Raw genomic sequence first — 13383 nt, 5'->3', positions numbered from 1 at the left:
ATATTCCGACTATTCATGATGACAACAGCACCTCCTTTGTCAGCCTTTTTGATTATGATGTCAGAGTTGTTTCTAAGGCTGTGGATGGCATTGTGTTCTGCACGGCTGAGGTTGTGGGGCAAGTGATGCTGCTTTTCCACAATTTCAGCCCGTGCACGACGGCGGAAGCACTCTATGTAGAAGTCCAGTCTGCTGTCTTGACCTTCAGGAGGAGTCCACCCAAAATCCTTCTTTTTGTAGTGTTGGTAGGGAGGTCTCTGTGGATTAGGATGTTGTTCAGAGGTGTGTTGGAAATATTCTTTGAGTCGGAGAAGTCGAAAATAGGATTCTAGGTCACCACAGAACTGTATCATGTTCGTGGGGGGTGGAGGGGCAGAAGGAGAGGTCCCGAGATAGGACAGCTGCTTCTGCTGGGCTAAGAGTATAGTTGGATAGATTAACAATATTGCTGGGTGGGTTGAGGGAACCATTGCTGTGGCCCCTTGCGGCATATAGTAGTTTAGAAAGTTTAGTATCTTTTTTCTTTTGTAGAGAAGCAAAGTATGTGTTGTATTTTGGGGGGTGGGGTGGGGAGAAAACCTGGATTTGTGCTGGAAATGGCCCACCTTGATTATCATACACATTGTAAGGAGAGTGATCACTTTAGATAAGCTATTACCAACAGGAGAGTGGGGTGGGGGGAGAGAAAACTTTTTGTAGTGATAAACACCCATTTTTTCATGGTCTGTGTGTATAAAAACATCTTCTGTATTTTCCACGGTATGCATCCGATGAAGTGAGCTGTAGCTCACGAAAGCTTATGCTCAAATAAATTGGTTAGTCTCTAAGGTGCCACAAGTACTCCTTTTCTTTTTGCGAATACAGACTAACACGGCTGTTACTCTGAAACCTGTCATTTTATATAAGGTATGCCTTGTGGTGTATCATTTGAAAACACATAATTTGTTGATTATCAGTGTCCTGGTAAAATATGTGTGGCAACCTTTTATGCAAAGTTATAAGATTCCTGTGTATGATATAACTAAGACATGTTCCTGAACTTCAAAGTCTGGGGAGCGGTCACAGACAAGTTGCCCAGAGACAGAAGTCGAGCTGACACCTTAGTCGGGTGTCAACAAAATCAAATGCACCATCACTGGGTTAAGTAGCCATTTTTTGGCAGGACAGAGGGTGTGGGTGAAAAATCTACATCTGGTCAAAGAAACAACAGCTTGGGGTTTCTGTCCACACACACTTTCTGTCTCCTAAACCTCCCCTGGAGCTGCTTCTTGAAGAAAAGACAGCACTAAAAGAAGGGAAAGCAGACATCCCAAATTAAGCCCTTTCTCTTTGCCTATGGCATCCGCAACACCTGAAGTACAAAGGAAGCAGCATTGAACTGAGGCATTGAAATAAATTCAGCCGGTAAGACTGTTCGAACAATGGGTGAGAGTTTGAACTAATTTAGTTTAATTTAGGCATTGTGTGTTTTATTTTCTTGTAACCAACAAACAGTTACAGTTATGCTTCATTACTTGTAATCACTTAAAACCTATCCTGTAGTTAATAAACTTGTTTTATTGTTTTATCTAAAGCAGTGTGTTTGGATTGAAGCATTTGGGATAACATGGGTTGTGCACATCATTTTCTATGCATGAAATGACAGACTTTCTATGAGCTTGTGCTGTCCAGGGGGTAGCTGGGCAGTACAAGACACACATTGCTGGGGGAAAGTCTGGGACTGGGAATTTGCTGGCGTTGTCACGCGGTGTAATTCAAGGGTGGGTGGCTATAGCACTCCTCCAGCGTAGCTGGGAGCCACGTAATTTACACGCCGAGGACACCGGGGTCCTTCTCCAGGGATGGAGCGAGCCCTGCCCCCCCCCAGCACTCTGTATATGTGCGCGTGCGTGCCCCCGCGCCGGGGGCTGGAAGCTGGAGTCTCTCAACCGCCCCAAGAGTTCTATCCCCGCCCCCGTGACACAATTGGTTGCCCTTTCTCCTCGAGCAACAAAAATCCCCCCCCCGGCTCCCGATTGGCTCTCCCGCAGTTCCGCCCCCTCGTTTGGCTACCATGGTGGCCCCGCCCCTTCCCGGTCACCAGGGGTGACCATCCTAGTTACGTGCCCCTTCTGCCTCGCTTGTACCGGTCTCCGTGTGGCCCCGACCCCAGCCAATGGGCGAGCGCAGGGAAGGGGGGGGTGGGGGGAGATCCGGTCACGTGCCACCCCAGCGGCCGCGTTGGGCCCGGAGGAGCCGGTTCTGAGCGGAGCTACCGACCCGAACGCGGACTCCCCGCTTCCGGGGCCCTCATGGCGGGGGCAGGGCAGGGCGCGGCGCCGGGGCAGCAGCAGCAGCAGCAGCAGCCGGCGGGCGGGGCTACAGGCGCCTGCGCGGCTTCGTCGCCTCGCCCCGCCGCTGAGCGCCAGGTAACGGGGCGGCCGCGCGCGCCCGGCTTGAGCCTCTCAACGCGCCCCCCCCCACCCCCCCTTCCCCGCCCGGCGCCTGCCCCGGCTCCCCTCGCGCCTGCGCGCCGCCGTTGCTGTCCCGGCCGGGGCTGTCTGGGCTGGTTCGTGGTGACCGCGGGCCCTGCTTGCCCCCCCCCCCCCCGCCAGCCCCTCGGGGGCGCTTTCCCACCGGACAGGCGCCGGAGCCGCGTCCCGGCTTCACGCGCGGGGGGACGGGGGGAGCTTGGCCCTAGACCCTGGGGGCTGCTGCCGGGAGCGTCATGCCGGGGCTGGGCGTTGCGGCGCCTCATTCCCCCCGGGGTGGTGGGGGCAGCCGGCCTGTCTTCCTGGCCAAGGGCGGGTGGCTCCAGTCCTGGAAGAGAAGTTTGTGGGCAAAACGTTGGGCAGACGGTTAAGTCTGCAGTGAGACAAGGTGGGTGAGGTAACATCTTGTATTGGACCTTACTTCTCTTGGGGAGAGAGAGAGAGAGACAAGCTTTGGAGCTAGGCATTGCTTTTCTCACAGGTGTGTGTGTTTGGGGGGGATGAGCTCAGTGTGGCTCCAAAGCTTGTCTCTCTCTCACCAACAGAAGTAGGTCCAATAAAAGAAAATATATCTTCCCTACCTTGTCTCTCTAATAGTCTGAAACTAACCTGGCCGGGACAACAGTGCAAACAATATATGAACTCTCTCGACAGAGTAGAGTGGATCTTTGGTATCACCCGGAAGACCATCTCTTCCCAGGGTGGAAGAGACCAGTACACTAGACCTGTCTGCAGGGTAGTGGCTGGACACTGCAACAAGGATGCATGGATATGTTTGTGCAGTAACTTTGCATTACAGAAGAACAACTTTTAGTGGTTCAACTATCCTTCGTAGTAGCTCTGTCTGTTACTGTCTCATAGCATAGTAACAGGTTTCAGAGTAACAGCCGTGTTAGTCTGTATTCGCAAAAAGAAAAGGAGTACTTGTGGCACCTTAGAGACTAACCAATTTATTTGAGCATAAGCTTTCGTGAGCTACAGCTCACTTCATCGGATGCATAGTGAGCTGTAGCTCACGAAAGCTTATGCTCAAATAAATTGGTTAGTCTCAAAGGTGCCACAAGTACTCCTTTTCTTATAGCATAGTAGTGTTCCTTCTTATTCTGTACATCTGTTAAGTTAGTTTTCGCTGGTAGGAAGAGTATTAAATTTTTTGCCAAAAAGCTTTTACTGTTGAAACCGCCTTGAATTTTTGTTCAAAATAAAATACAGCTAAAATAATCCCATCCCCTCTTCTAAAATTCAAATTTAAAGACAAGTCAGGCAGGTATGTGATAAATATACAGCCAAATGTGATTAAATTAAAACACTTCTTGGGGAGAGGTAGTCTTAAAAGCTTTTTTTTTTTTTAATTAGTTTATAAGTGAGTCATCAGACTGTTGTCTTGGATGAAAATTCCGCACCCTCAGCTTACATCACCACAGCAAAGTCAAAAATTGTCTGGTAATCTAAGATATGATGGTGGTTTACCTAGAAACAGTTTTGCCCTACACTGTGAAGATACAAAAACATGTGTTTTAGTTTTGTTCCACTGTGTGACTTTGTTCATAGATATAGTATTTTTTCCTGATAATGGTTTGCCTACATTTATATCTCATAGGCTTTGTCCCTGAAAGTGAAAGAAAGAACCGCATATTTGGGTTCCAGACCTTTGTGATTGCTCCTAGCTTTGCTGAGCAGCAACAGCAGAGTGAAATTAACAAGATTCTGCTCTGTTTTGTCCTTGACATTCAAACCCTGTAGGCAGCAGAGAAGCCATCAAGAACTACTGCAGTGGTTCTCAAATGTTTGTATTGGTGACCCCTTTCACACAGTAAGCCTCAAGTGTGATACCCCCCTCATAAATTAATTTTTTAAAATAATTAACACTTATCAATTCTGGAGGCTAAATGGGGTTTGGGGTAGAGGCTGATAGCTCGTGTCCCCCCCAGATAATAACCTTTCGACCCCCTGAGGAGTCACGATCCCCCGTTTGAGAGCCCCTGAACTACTGGTTTCATGGTACTCTCTGGGAAAGCCATAAGCAGTAGCAAAAATAGGTGATGTAGTTATTGATGGGGGAGGAGGAGAGAGACTCTGAGATGACTATTTTACTGAAGACTTCCTTCCACCAGCAACCAAGAGGCTAGGAAAGGAGTGTGGTTGTAGAGGCACTCGTTCCACCCCTGGAAAGCTTTGGAATGTTCGTGGTGAGAAATCTGTCTCCAAGCTGCCAGATAAGCTGCTGATAAATTTTGAAGCCTCATTAGTCAGAGGCTGGCATTAGAACCAATATCTCTGAGTAGATTCTGAGGACAGTTTCCTGGTAGCAATCCCAGCATACTTGTGCTTCCCAGAAGCTGGCAATGGAGATATGGGCTTCTTTGCTGCTGCTGAGTCTAGTGGAGAGAGGAATGGTGGTGTTAGGAAGGGTGGTTCCCATACCCTTCCATATCAACCACTAGATAATAGGAAAGCTACTATGGTTAATTATTAGTTGTGGTATGCTTTTTCTGTCCCAGCAGCATAAACTTGAAGGGACACTTAATTTAAAAATCACACTTGTCTCCTACTGTTGTTTATAACACCTAAGGTCATTCTACCTTGAAATGAGACCATTTTTAATTTTTTGTTTACTTTGCATTTGACTGCTCATTGTGTATAATCAAGTTTCATAGTGGTAGCCCTGTTAGTCTGTATCAGCAAAAACAATGAGGAGTCCTTGTGGCACCTTGGAGACTAACAAATTTATTTGGGCATAAGCTTTAGGTATAATCAGTGGCCTTCGTTTGGGTGTTTTACATAGCAACAGAGGAGAGAGAAATATTTCCCCATCACTCCAGAAAACAAACAGGGAAATGGGATTGTAAATCCTACAAAAATTGGCACTGGCAAAGCATATGGGGAAGAGGAAGCATCTGAGACTACTCTTAAGTCTCCAAATCTGGGTAGATAAGCAATCAGAAGCCTGACCAATTTGAAAGTTTACATTTAAAAATAGCTCCATCTCCTTTTCCCAAGGCCTATGTGCTGATGCTCCTCCCATGAGGATTTTAGATCTTGACTACACTTGGAATTATCACTGATTTCAGCCACCAGCATAGCTGTGTGATGGGTCATCCAAGAAAGCTGCAATTTGTTCCGTGGGGTTTGTCTCTGCTTGAAAACTGGGTAAATCCTACTGGTGCAAGTTGCAGATTTCCTCATCTACAGTAATTTAGCACTGCACAGATGACTGAAATAATGCCTAGGGTAAACAGAGCCTTAGGATAGGGACGGTTATAAGGGGGATGGCCCTTTCCAATAAGGGAAAGAAAGTTGGCTTTGGTTACGCTTGGGGACTGACTGTGTTCTTTGTTTTGTTTTCCTCATTGCTACTAGTGACGAGACTGCACCTGAGCTGGTGCTCTCTGCTCCTCCACCACCTTGTCTCTCTCACTGGAGTTCTCTGACCTGTCTACACACGATTTCAGTAGCTTCCTTGGCGTTGAATGGCTGGCAAAGAGGGATGTTTAGTCTGATGGCCAATTGCTGTAACTGGTTAAAAGGGTGGCAGGAGCCTGTCAGGTAAGATTAAGCAAATGAGAGTATTCTGTTTCTACAGTGGCTTTCATCCCAAAGAATCTCAAAGATCTCTATGTATTGTACTATATGTCCAGGGTTACTCTGTACTACCATTTTGTCTGTCTTACTTTTCTTCTTAGCTACCCTTTGATAAAACCTGATTTTTTATTTTATTTTTTTTTTTTTACATCAAAGACCAGAACCTAAGTTGCATAATTGTTTTTTCTTTGAGAGAAAATCAGACATCTTTTTTGAGTTATAAAAAAGAAAACACAAACCAATGATCAGTTACTCAGGTAATTTGTTTCTGACTGAAAGAATTCGTGAAGTTCAACATATTTACCTTTCTCTTTTGTGTGGACTTACGTTGGGAATTGGGACAGAGAAGAGCAGTGACTTAAAATGTCTAATGTATGGCTGTCAAACTCATTCTGGATTTTGTTTTTAATTATTGTCTGTTGGTAGGGATATACATTTAAGGGTAGATATACTACCCTTTATCTACATCAGATGTTATATCATTGAGAGTTTTGAACAAGATCAAGGGTAGAATATGGCCTTTATGAAATTTTAGTTTTAATTATCATTATTTAGCTGTCCTATTGTTGCAGTCTGGTAGAGTAGTCTCACATTTGGAACCACTGTTGTTTCTCCTCTCGGTTTCTTTTCCTTCCACATCTTCCTTCCTGTTTTTTTTCTCCCCTTTCTCTGGACGGAATTGCTGACACCTCCCAGAGCCATTGTTTTGGATTGTCAGTTTCTAGACTCAGGAGAACAATACATTTGTTTATGTTTGGTGTACCTTGGAAGAATTTCTTGACAGCCTTGAGAGCTAGAAACTTAATTTTAAAAATGTGGATTCTGCAGAATCCAAGCTTGTCAAATGGGCCACATGAGTATGTTTAGTGGTGTCACAAACCTCACCCACTTATCTGACAAACACTTGCAGACTTTTCTACTTATTTCACTTGATTCTTTTGGTTGCTGCTTATTGCCACCACTGGAATTCATTGTGATCCTGCTCTCCACCTCTTGCACTACCTCCTCTTGTTCTTCTGGAAGCCCTGAAGAAATTGGTGTGCAGCTCACAAACTTAGCCTGTCACAAAATGCTACCATATTCTGAAGGAGATTGGAAATAACCATGTTTTATTTAGTGTCCCCTTAATTAGTGGAATTTGGGGACTTGCCACCCAAAGTATCAGTTTTACCTATTTTTAAAATGAGATTAGAGAAGGTGTTGGTTTCAAAAGCTTCTCTTTTTTGTCTTCTGTTTCACAAATCCCTTCAAGCTCACTTGAATTATTGAGAAAGTAATGAAAGTATATTTCCTTATTGCTGTATTTTAAATAATCCTAACCTTGGAGAGAGAGGGGTGTATGTGACTTTAAAAGGGCTACAGCACAAGTGACGTATTTGTTGTATTGCTCATCAGTAGGAACTAATACCTTCATTGTGGCCTTGGGGATTTGCCTTGGTTAGACATTGATATAGCTATACCAATATGAACACATAGCGTACACAGGCAATGCTGCTGTTCGCACCTGTAGAGCGTAAGTTACTCTGCTTGCAACTGGGATAACTTTCCTTGTCTGCAGTGGAGTATTTCAATGGTGCAGCTACACTGATGGTTGCAGTATGATCAAATCCTCAGTGTGGATAGGGCTTTAGTTTTAGTTTGTGTTGAAGGAAACGGGGGAAATGGAAGTTATGGTGGTAGTTAAAGAGAATATAACCATGCCAAAAATATGGAATTCAAATAGATGGAACCTGGGATTCAATTTCCAAAAGACAAATACAAATTAAAGGCAAAATCATTAAGTCTTATATGTATCTCTTCAAGTTATATTATCATCCAGTATTAAGCTTATCTCTTTATTACTGCACTCTCTGATCAGCTGGTTGTATGTTAAACACCAAATAAACAAGCATAAGTCTCTCTGGTACTGGATATTTTGAAGCCTATTGGTTTTACAGCTTGTGGTAACTTTGTTATTTATGCATTCAAATACTTGTAAAAGTCCAACACAATGTTCAACTAGGAAAAAAAGCCTTGAAATACCTTTTTTTTTTTTTCCGCCCTTCTGAAGGAAGGTGACACTGGTGATGGTGGGACTTGATAATGCTGGTAAAACTGCTACAGTGAAAGGAATCCAAGGAGGTAAGCAGTAAATCTTTATATGAAGTTCTGAACTAAGCATTTTAAGACTAAATATGCTGGTCAACTCAAAACCTCTTTTTAAAATGACCAACTTAAAAAAAAATCCTAAATGATATGACCTCAATTCTTACATCTCTTTAAAAGGATTTAGAAAGGGTTTTTATGCTCCTCTGTTTAAATGGATATTCCAAACAGGGTAAAACTGACTGTACAAAGAAAAGAGTGAAACAAATGACACAAAATTGCTGTCAAAAGCAGAGAGACACACACTGTGGGGAAAAGATCTTCTTTCAGTTTTAGTATTCTTAGGTGTTGTGGCAGCTATGACAATGTCCTGGACAAACTTTATTGAATTAAGTTTAAATATTTTAGGAGTTGATTTTATTAAAAATGAAAATGTCAATGTCCTATTGAGGGATTGTGTGTATTTACATGGGGGAGGGGAGACCACAGCCCCCCAGGAACTAAAAACGGGGGAGGTAGGGAGGTGCTTTGGCACACTCACTCAGGGCACACCTCCTCCAGATAGGCAAGCCTCTTTCCAGTGGTGGAAGCTGTGCTTGTTCAAACTGAATTCTCCAGGAACCAACAGTCAGAGGAATTTTGGATAAATAGCCTGAGTTAAAACTGACTCAGGGCCTTCTTTCTGATTCAGCAAACAGAAAGGGCCTCTAATCCAGATGTGGCTCCCAGGCCTTAAGGAAAGGTAGCAAGTGTATCTTTGGCCCCTTGAGGTCCCATAAGACATCAGCTGGTTGTGAGCTGAAGCTGTGATGAACTTGTGACCACAGGAAAAACCCCTGTGTTGGGTTAGGAGGACTAATAACCAAACAGAACCCTTTTTGGAGTGAGGGAGTGATCCTTGGTAAGCTCATTAGCATGCGTGTCGGTTCTTTTATTGTTTTTAATGTTTTTCTCTGTAATGCTTTCACCTTAAGAATAAATATGCTTGCTTATAAAGGGCTGTGTGGTAACTTAGAACTGTGGCAATTTTATTGTGTATTTATCTTTGGAAAAAATGGCAAAACAGGCCTCTCTAGGCTGAATATCACAGCACAGTCAGGGAACTGTACAGCCTCGAAGTTCCCCCATCAAGAGGGAGGGAAATGTGAATCCACTCGAGAGGTTATAGCTGAGGAGCCTGGCCTGTTGGTGCTCCTGCTGGGCCATAGAGTGGAATGTGGGTGCAGTTGCCCTGAACTATAAGTGTCACTTGTAATTACATGATGTACAACACTTTGAGACAGAAGTGAATTCCCCCTTCATTCTACCCACCTGAGTTTGTGGTGTCCCTTATAAAAATGACTTTTATTTGGGCCTCTTGCTTTGATAATATAGGCCCCAATCCTGCAGATGAATCCATTGTAAAAACCCCAGTCTTAGTCCAGTGAGTCAAGGGATCTGAAAGGAATTAGGCCCCCAGTTCCCATTTAAATTCAGTGGAAATTTAGCACATAATTACCTTGGGCTTTTTTAAAATTCTAAGCCTAAATTTTCAAAGAGGTGAGAACCTAGGTGCGTGCACCCTGTTCATCTGTGTGCACCTGCATCTGGGGTTTGTGTAGCTATGTATGCACAATTCATGTGTGCATCTGCTCTGGGTGAGGGTGCATGCTCATGTTTGATGGCCATGCATGTCTCTTAGAATATGGGTAGTTTTTCAGTAGTTCATTTTCTGGCACATGCAATATATATTTTTCCTGATAGGGTAAGATGCTGTTTCTGTTAGAGAAGGAGCTGACTATAAATTGCTAGCTTTTTTACAGAAAGAGAGAGAAAAATTATCCAGAGTTCTTTTAGGACTGAAATTCTGTCTCATAATTTTGTTTGAATTATTGCAAGGATATAAAGTGTTTCTTCTGGTTAATGAGACATTTCACTTATTAGCATAGGTTAGAGAAATCAATAGATCTGATTTCTTTGTACAGAAATTGCTTTCTGATGAAATATACTGCAATGTGCATACATCAGTAAACTTTATGTAAAGTCAATGTTTTAAGTATAACCTGTTTTATGATATTGACTGTCGGTATAATTAGGAAAGGAATCTGAAGAAGGAAATGGTGTGTATATAACTTAAAAGATGGTTCTAATGATACATTTTTATATCCTCATTTATAACCAGGAAAGCACCAGCAACTTCCTAGACATTTTCTACAGCAAGAGCTCATTTGGCTTTGGAGAGAATTTTCTCTTTCCCCTCTCCACTGACTAATGCACATGCATGCAGGCCATAATTGGAATCGGATAAAACTGGTGCTTTTAAAGACAAATGTTTGGTGTAACTTTGTGTTTGAGGAGATGGAAGGTTTTTCCAGCTGTGTACATTTAATTTAGCATCTAGGATGTGCTATGCAATATACTGACAGGTATGAAGGCAAACTCTGCCCCAAATGCTAGTTGCAGGTCAGTAAATCAATGGATTTATCAGGTGTAAATGAAGTTATGAAGACTTCCCCCCCAACTCTGTCCTTCTGGATCTTTTTTTTTTTTTTTAAAGACCATGAATCCATAGTTGATATTTAATCTGCAATTATTTCAGCACTGATACTAACACCTCCATCAGCAAAACAAACTAATTTGACCGAAAAGTCCTCTTCCAGGATAAACTTCTTCTAGAAAGATGGAACCAAAAGTGGACTAGATATTTCCAATATGGGGTTCCATATTAAGAGACTCTGACTCTGTTGAAAGTTTCTTAATACTTTGTTGTGAAAACAGCTTGACCTAGAAATGTCACATTTGTTTTTCTCAACTGACCTCATGGAGGAGAGTGCATTCGATTAGTTTTGTTTAGTTATGCTTGGGGGTCATTAATACTATTGGATGGTGAACATAGTTTTAATTGAGTGCATTGTTGTAATGCACACGTATTCCAAATATATGCACCTTAATGTATTTCGACTCTCAGAACTCACAAGACCTGGACCAGCCAGCACAGTGGGCAAAGACTTGCTATGAGGCATCTGCAGCCAGGAAAGTTTCACAGAAAAGACTGTCCATCGTAGTCTGGGCCCTCTGTACTTCACGGTACAATGGGACTAAATTCTGCAGTGGCAGCCTCTAAAATTCTGCAACAACATTAACATGTTCTGCAACCATGAAAAATACCCTTAGCTCTCACTGTGCCTCCCCCACAAACACACACAATTATGGCTTATAGTTGAAAATACTCAGCATAAAATGTCTTATTTTTGAAGATGGCATTTTTTCACTATACTATACATTTTTCCATATATCCTGGCAGTGCAGCCTGGGTCTTGGCTCCTATGATTTTGTCTATGTGGTCTGGCTCAGAATTGCCATTCCCTGGTGTGTCAGTGAGGGAGAGTGCTTGTACCCGTTCCAGTGGTTCATCTTTCCAGTTTCACAAGCCTCAGCTGCTGCAAAGTTCTTCAGGCTCCTGCTTCTGACTCTTCCTGCTTTCTTTCTGCGAGCAGGACTCCAGCTGTCACTCCGTAATCCTCTGTTGCCTGGTTCTATGTAACAGCGCACAGAAATCTAATTCGCTCCCTCCAAGGGAGGAGCTGGAAAGTGAGAAGAAGGCTGTGATAAATGAAGTGGGGGGTAGCTCCCTTTTATGGACATCCAGCCAGCCAGTTAACTATAAAATCCCTCTTGGTAGCTGTTCTCTACTTGCTTTTCCTGTAAAGGGTTAAAAAGTCTGACTGCATACATAGGTAAAAGGAAATGAGTGGGCACCTGGCCAAAACAGCCAATGGGAAGGCTAGAAATTTTAAAAATTGAAACAAGACTCCTTTTTTGTGTATCTGTGGTTGTTCTCCCAGACAGCAGGGACAGGACTGGACTATGCTGTAAAAGCTTGCTCCAGGTATGAAAAATCATTACATCGTACCTAGAAACTACTCATTTGAAACCCCAGATATGTAAGTAGATCAGGAAATGTCTAGGAAGACGCAATTAGGTTTATCTCTTTTTTTTCTTTATGGCTTGTGGACGACTCTGTGTTAATTCCTAAAAGCTTTTGTTTTGCTTGTAACCATTAAGCTGGACCTCAAGAAGACCATTCTTGATGCTTAATTATTATATTTGCTCTTCTTAAATCTAACAATAGTTAATATGTTCCAGATGTATGTTTTCTTTTTGTTTTTAATAAAATTTACCTTTTTTAAGAACCAGTTAGGATTTTTGGGTCCTAAGAGGTTTGTGCATATGTTGTTTAATTAGCTGGTGGCAAAAGCTGATTTCCTTTGTTTTCTTTCTCAGCTCTTCCCCAGGGGGTGGTGGTGAAAGGGTTTGAGGGTACCCAACAGGTAGGAATTCCCAAGAGTGCCTTCCTGGGTCTAAAGGTTTTTTTTTTTGTTTCTCTTCACTTGGGTGGTGGCAGCGTCTAGCCATCCAAGGTCAGAGAGAAGCTGTAACCTTGGGAGTTTAATACAAGCTTGGAGTGGCCAGTATTAATTTTTAGAATCCTTGCGGACCCCCACCTTCTGCACTTGAAGTGCCAGATTGGGGAATCAGCCTTGACACAGCTGCAGGCTGGTCCTAGCAGGGCAGGCAACACATTCTGAGCATGTGACTACAGCAAAATGGCAAAATCTATGACATCCTGGAAAAATACCAAATTCCACTGCTGCAAAAACTTCCACAAAGCCTTGTTTGAGACTAATGGGGTAATTCACATCTCATACTGCTATTGTTTCACACTCTTCTGTAGAGTTGGGCAGACATTTGGTACATCTCTTTAGGCTTGGTTCTTTTTTTTTTTTCCCCAACGCTGTCTCAGCAACCCTAAGGGCTAAGTTTTTGTAATGAAATCTGAGGTTCATGAACACAATTCTGTGGCAAGGATTAAATTTGGTGGAACACATCAGGGCCTGCTCATAACCCATTAATTTGTTGTGCTCTGTTTTTTATTTTAAAGTTAGTTTAACACCACATAAATAGTGCACAGATGATTAGACTTGTACTTACATCTTATAGAAATCCATAATAAATGTGAGTCAGTCACAGGTATTCTTACACTGTTTTTCACCTGCTCCTTGTATAGGTGGTTTTTTGTTTGTTTTTGTTTTCTTTTTTTAAAGACAAGATAATTCTCATACAGAAGCCCATGTTCTTCTGGAATTAACGTTTCAAACTTGTTTTCCTGGGGAGAGGGGGAAATGTAACCTAAAACATGTAATTAGAAGTGTATTGGCCATTTTAATTGTATGGGCTTAGACTCTGAATTTTGACATACAAATCA

At 42.8% G+C, this 13383-nt stretch overlaps 1 protein-coding gene across 7 annotated transcripts in view; it reads left to right on the top strand.

The window, feature by feature from the left end:
• Nucleotides 1-2084: 2084 nt before the first annotated feature.
• Nucleotides 2085-13383, top strand: part of ARL13B (ARF like GTPase 13B) — a 79722-nt gene continuing 68423 nt past the window's right edge. For 3 of the 7 annotated variants that reach the window (XM_084641944.1, XM_084641940.1, XM_084641945.1), the window contains exons 1-3: nucleotides 2087-2408; nucleotides 5832-6017; nucleotides 8104-8174. In XM_084641944.1, the coding sequence (XP_084498070.1) occupies nucleotides 5959-6017; nucleotides 8104-8174 (130 nt within the window). In that variant the 5' untranslated portion in view covers nucleotides 2087-2408; nucleotides 5832-5958. Of the gene's footprint in view, nucleotides 2409-5831; nucleotides 6018-8103; nucleotides 8175-13383 lie in introns of all 7 variants that reach the window. The other 4 variants (XM_084641941.1, XM_084641942.1, XM_084641939.1 and 1 more) reach the window with 3 other exon arrangements.

Source organism: Lepidochelys olivacea (assembly GCF_965140295.1).
Source record: "Lepidochelys olivacea isolate rLepOli2 genome assembly, chromosome: 1".
Taxonomy (NCBI): domain Eukaryota; kingdom Metazoa; phylum Chordata; order Testudines; family Cheloniidae; genus Lepidochelys; species Lepidochelys olivacea.
The sequence above is the reverse complement of the archived record's forward strand: the minus strand, read 5'-3'. Positions and strand labels throughout refer to the sequence as shown.